The sequence below is a fragment of the Platichthys flesus genome, chromosome 16 (assembly GCF_949316205.1).
Source record: "Platichthys flesus chromosome 16, fPlaFle2.1, whole genome shotgun sequence".
Classification (NCBI taxonomy): Eukaryota; Metazoa; Chordata; class Actinopteri; order Pleuronectiformes; family Pleuronectidae; genus Platichthys; species Platichthys flesus.
Genome location: NC_084960.1, coordinates 12,705,640 through 12,712,114, shown reverse-complemented (window position 1 = coordinate 12,712,114; position 6,475 = coordinate 12,705,640). Strand labels below are relative to the sequence as shown.

Genomic DNA, 6,475 nt, shown 5'->3' with positions numbered 1-6,475 from the left:
ACACAAACGCTCAGCTGATGACGTGTACCATCCTGTACCGTTAGCTAGCAGCTAGCAAGCTAGCCCAGCCACCTGTCAGAATAAAGCTGCTGTAAATAAACCAACGACACAAAGTAATAGAGTAAGCGGAGCGTTTCCACAGCTCGGGGAAAATGGAGACACTTTACCACCAGACAAACAAGTGAGTGTGCCTGCTGCCGTGGAACCATGTCAGAAGCCAGTGGCAGCTAGCTAAAAACGAAATTAGCTGAGTGGTTTAACTGTAACAAACTCAAAATGAGGAATTGTTGGTGCTGCTGATGTTGTTCACTGATGATCATTAATGTCCATGCGTCACGTGTTGTTGTTTGTCTGTTATGAACCAGGCACATCCAGGAGGTTCAGTTTCTGATGGGAAACCTGGAGAGGACAGACCGTCAGTCGGTGCACTGTGAGTAGTCAGAGCTGCCGTTATTCCCCCTGAAATAAAACCCAACTGACAGTTAAGGCCCCAGGTTCACTCTACATCATGTGCTTCTGTATGATCTGATGAAAACACAGTTGTTAGGAACCTTCACCACTGAAATACTTCTAAGAGGACCTTAGGATTGTCCAAAAATTCACACTCACAATTTTCTGCATTGTATCCAGGTCGGCATTAAAAAAAGACATGCCACTATATGTGTCTTTTTTCATTTAAAGAAAAGACTTGAGCTCAAGAGACGGAAAGTAACTAAAGGTTTTAACTCAATTATAGTACCTGAGTAAATGTTTGAGGTACTTTACTTTAGTATCTTCAACTCATGATGGGTTATCGACAACTCCACTGCATCCGAGATTGAAAAGTTGTTCTTCAACACATTTTTTTTGAGAGATTGTTCCTTTTCAGATGAAGATTATAAATTTAAACCTGATCAGTTTCTAAAATACACGTTATTATAGACTACCTGAACTTTGTCAGTACTTATAATGAGAACTTCTAACGTACGTTTTGCTGATAACCAACAAACCATAAACAGATAAAGCTCAAGGTTCACTCTTTATCAAGTGGTTCTGTATAAGATGATAAAAAACGATTTGTTAGTAACTTAGTACATTTTTCTCATTTGGAGTTATTTTGTGTTTAATCTTATTTCTCTGTAGTGTCTGTGTGAAAAGGGATTTAACTAACAGAAAACTTACCCTGAACTCAAATTCAAACTACTGGTTTGTTTGAGCAACGCAACAACAGAAAGATGATCGGTTTAATATCTTAGGAAAAGTAAGAAAGATTCACAGAGCCCACCAGAGAAGCTGGTACCAGTGATTTTAGAAAAAAAAAAGTTAACTTCATCAAGATCCATGAATTATTCCCTGGAAAATTATGACAATGTTGAAAAACGCCTTGTCTCACAATGTTTAGGAGAGTGAAAATAAATCAGCTCCTGATCCTGATCCCCTTCCCTGACCTCTGCCTCATCTTTCCACCAAGGTCAGGAAGGAACCCATTCAATTTGGGTAGAGGTCTGGATCAAGGGATGAATCCAGGAATACGTTCCTACTTTCTTTAACATTGTGAAATAATGCATTTAGGGGATTGATATTTAGTGAATTTAAATATGGTGTCATAAGGGGACTGATTGACAGTAGAGAGCTGGCACTATATTGAGTGCCATACTAGTGAGTATCCGAAATTGATTACACACAGTATATCCAAATTAACTAAACTAAACTGTACTTGTACTTAAATTGATATTTTTATCTACTAGTTTCCCGTCTGCTGTGATGTCATTGTTGTGTTTTTCTCACTCTCCAGCTTTATTTGTTGTTGCTGTTATTTGTTACAAGAAAGGAAATAACGAGGGGAAAAACAAACAAGTTCATGAGTCTCACATTCAACCCCCCTCCCCACTTCTCTCAGTGTTGAAGGCACCACTTCCACTCCACTTCCTTCAAAATCCTAATTTCTTCTTCTTACTCGCTCGTTGTTATGGCTGCCTGTTACCCACTGTGACAGAATGACTGCAGGAGGGGCCGGTGTCTCCCTGGTTGATTGTTTTCTGTGGTTGGTTCCTGCCTGATCGGCTCTAGGCGGGTCTGGTGCCAGGACAGGAAGCGGTGGGGTGGGTGCAGTGACAGAGGCTGGGAGGGCGTCTTCCAGATAATGGTGGGAGCCCGGCAGTAGACAACCCCCCCCTCTCTCTTCTCCTTCATCAGAATCTGACATTGACTTGAATTTTAGCGCCAGGGGGGGGATGCAGCATGCTAACGTCATACACCTACTAATGAAAGAGGGTAATTCCACTGGTGAAAGGCAAGCATCTTAACATGGCCAGATGTGCAGGAATGAATCCTAGAGTCTCAGCAATAAAACCACTGAATGAAAGTGGGAAAGCAGAAAGTCCAGAAGGGACGTGTAAGAAAATCCAATGTAGATTATTAGTCAGATAAATCATTAGTCCATCAAAAAAAAAAAAAAATCAGCTATTTGACAAGTGATTCATCATCTTTGTTCATTTTTTTCACACAAACTGCCAAATATTTGCTGCCTACAACATCTCAAATGTCAGAATTTTAAGTTATGGCTGTTAATAATCAGCTTCACCTCTAATATGATTTAGTGTGTTCCTTCTCTAATTGCCATTTTTTTTCCCAATCCTCTTTTTTTTTTTCAAGTGTTGGAGAATGAACTGCAGGCTCGAACTGACCAGATCTTCAACCATTTAGAACGCCTCGAGATCCTGGCCAGCAAGGAGCCACCAAACCGCCGTCAGAACGCCAAATTGTGAGTTTGGAGCGAGTCAATTGATGGTGACCTTAAAGCCCCAGAGCTGGCAGGGCGAGCCATATCTCATAAAGGCACAGGGAGGGTGTAGAGGATGAGACAGGCAGCCCCGGTCCTGCCCTGTGGCGACGTGGCTCTACGAAAACATTTCCTCAGAAGTCCCATCATCACCAGCATTCCTGCTGCATTGGGCAAAGATTCATTTCTGAGCTGGGTAAACAGGCCTAAGGGGACACAGACCGTCCCGTCCTGCAGCTCCTCTCTGATCTCAGCGGCGCTGTAGAGGGGCCTGAATGAAGCTACGGAGATGGGGGAGACTGTGGGAGACCCTTCACACAAGCTGCAAGTGGTTTAAGGGGAAATAAATGTTCTCATCAACCAGAGCAATTGTGAACAGTGAGAATTAAGATGTGGCGCAATGAGCAGTGTTCAGGAGCGGACGGGGGAGCGCTTGTCACGGTTCCTGCTGAGTTTAAAATACCTTTTTTTTTTATCACCACTCAGAAAACAACAAAATTGATGGAGTCAATAATAATTGGGTTAAATTTTTGCTAAAATCTTCCTATCTACTGTAGCTAAAGACCAATAATCTACCTGCAGTGCAGTCTACTGTTGAAAACAAGCTTATTTTTACTATATATATATATGTGTGTAACATCTCCCAAAGGCATGTAATCAAATACAAAAACCATCAGAACTAATTTGAGATGTGTGTAAGTGGAACTTAAACAAATCTAAATACCCTTTCAGGCTATTTTAAAGGGAACTGAAGTCTTTGCTTTGTAAGACTCCACAATCTGTGCTGTATTCCTTTCTTTTTCTCAGGCGAGTGGACCAGCTCAAATACGATGTTCAACACCTCCGCACTGGTCTGCAAAACTTCCAGCACCGACGCTACGCCAGAGAGGCCCAGGAGCGAGAGAGGGAGGAGCTCATGACCCGGACCTTCACGACCAACGTAAGTCAAATGTACCGGAGAACAGACTGGGATGTTAATGCGACAATAACCTGAACACGCTCAGATTGTGGCTTGAGAAGTTAGAAACACCTTTACTGGTTACAAATGTCCTGAGCTGAATAATGTGGAGTTAAAATGTCATTGTTCCTACTCAATAGGACGCAGATACCTCCATCCCCATAGACGAGACCCTACAGCATAACTCCAATTTGCACAACGCACACAGAGGCATGGACGACCTCCTGGGCAGCGGCAGCAGCATCCTCAACGGTATCAGAGATCAGAGATCCACGTTGAAGGTGCGTTCCTATGATTTTATTTTTATTTGATAAGATCTGTAGAGCGGAGGACTTTTCTTTTTTTGTTTCCTCAAGTAAGCACGCGTGATTCAAGACTTAATGATATTGACAGTGATAGTTTCCGGTGTCTACACCGATCACAATAGTCTCATTGTTGGTGTGCGTACGCTCAGCTGGAGGGTGAGTCCTTGTTTCCAGGGAGGAGATGGTCTTCCTGGTTTTGCTTCAGGCCTCGTCTTATCAGGGTGTGTCTGCTGATCAGCACTCACGGCCCGATTGTCTAGCCATGAGAAACTGACGGAGCGGCGCGTCAGGGAAGGCGTTGGCCCCGCGACGTCTCTCTTAATCCGATGAATTTGCGAAGATAATTACTGTGTCGCCATGTAATGCCTTTGTCTTCCAAAACAATGTGTGTGTGTGTGTGTGTGTGTTTCTGGCTGCTGTATCTGAAATCTAACACGTGGTCGTTGCGGTTCCGTCTCCACACAGGGGACCCATAAGAAGATGCTGGACGTGGCCAACATGTTAGGGCTGTCAAACACAGTGATGAGACTCATAGAAAGGCGAGCCACCCAAGATAAGTTAATCATGATCGGAGGAATGCTGCTGACCTGCATCTTCATGTTCCTGGTGATCAGATACCTGGGCTGACCGTCCATCGGTTGTGGACATTTCTGCAGCGCATTGTCCCTCGTGATATGAAGCATTGCAGTGCAAATTTTTAGCGATTAAAATAAAGTAATTTTTTTAAATAAATGTTGCCATTACAACAGTATTTTATTCCACGTGAAGCTCCAAGAGGACATTGGACTTTCTGCTGCTTTCCTCAGATTACTGGCACACGACCATAATCTTTTATTTTATTTTTTATCAAAACCACTCTGAAACTAAATCACTTGTGACTGTACAGCAAAGGTTTCTTAAAAATACTTCAACCCAATATTTCAAAGTGAAAATGAAAAGCTGTTTGTTGTTTTAATCCTAACATTGTCGGTGTCTTTCTGCCATGGAACGCAAAGTTCAAGAAATAGGAATATTACTGCGGAAACACTCGTAATGATCCATATTTCTCTACATTTCAGAAATTCCCTGGAGAATCTTTTCTGTTTTAATGTCTCAGTAATGAAGTCAAATGCAACAATCCTGCAATAAATTCTTATGAAATGAAGGTTGTAATGTTGAAATAGGCTTTTAAATGTGTTGATTGGGCTGTATGACCATTTTTAGGATGTGGTTTCTGAACAGTATTGCATCCCAGAGGTGTTTGTGTTATTAAGCCTTCCCTCATTAACATGAAAAGAGCAAATCTCTGTTACACAATTCAGTTCAATCCAATCTACAGCCTCCAAAATGATCATACAGTTTCAACTAGAACGTTCAGTGGATCCGTTAAAGACAAGTTTGTGGATCGATCCAGAATTGAATGAGTTGTTCCTTTGCGTCATTCCCCACCCGTCCACATTTTAATGGAAATATGTTTAGTTTTTTTTAAGAGTAATCCTGCTGACAAAGACATAAACAGCAATGGAAACATAACGTCCTCGGCAGAGGTAACAAAACTTTAACATTATAACCTTCTTGAAGTTAAGATTCCCTGCAGGACTGATGCATCAGACTGTATTAATTTGAGCTAAGTGAACCTGATCAAGTGGCAACTGTATCTTAAGCACCAGATTGTCACAAACATCTGTTGAGAAAAGCGATGGAAGCAGCCATTATTTTATAATTGTTATGTACTGTCTCATTGATTCATGCCTGTCTAGGCTCACTATGTGAGTCCTTTAATTCCCTTACTAGAATAAAACATGTTCCATTTCCTTCGTATCTAATTAATGTGTTACTAACATTAACATCAGTTATTTATAGCAGTGTTTTCTATTTCAGTGTAAGCAACATTATGGGAAACCAGGGGGTGTGAACACCAGTGTACGCACATGCTGTGGATTTACTGCTTTCACACGTCTATTCCAGGAAACTAGGGCACCATCTAGTGTTTCATATTCAACACTGACCTATGCAGGGACTATGACCCAGATGAGTTCTGAGTTAAATGTGACAAATGTCTCATCTCTTACTCCCAGTTTTGAGACTGGAGACACATTTACATGGACACCAATATTTAGATATTAACCCCATGAACAACATGCTGGATAAGACACTGACATTTAATCAGTATTCTCTGAATAGGTATTCATCTAATCAAGTACTCTACACTTAAGTCACATTATAGACATGAATACATCTTAATCATAAACTTCCTTTAGGAGTTTTCAAAGCATTTTTCAACATAGAGCAGTTACCAACTGCTTGACAACACATACTCTGGGTTCCAGTGTAAACAAGTGGCATTATAGACAGGAATAAGAATGGGATATTGTACTAGCAATTGCATAAATATCAAATCGCCTCATTCAGAATGAGGTCGGTAGCATGATCATGTAAACAGTGTCTAGATCAAGTGTGTATTTCATTTAT

The 6,475-nt window shown here is 41.4% G+C and overlaps 1 protein-coding gene across 1 annotated transcript; it reads left to right on the top strand.

The window, feature by feature from the left end:
* On the top strand, positions 1 to 5,817 carry gosr2 (golgi SNAP receptor complex member 2). Its single transcript, XM_062407469.1, has 6 exons — positions 1 to 181; positions 366 to 430; positions 2,635 to 2,743; positions 3,569 to 3,701; positions 3,860 to 4,000; positions 4,490 to 5,817. The coding sequence occupies exons 1-6, from the start codon at positions 153 to 155 to the stop codon at positions 4,649 to 4,651; spliced, it is 639 nt and encodes a 212-aa protein (XP_062263453.1). The 5' UTR covers positions 1 to 152; the 3' UTR covers positions 4,652 to 5,817.
* Positions 5,818 to 6,475: the final 658 nt, after the last annotated feature.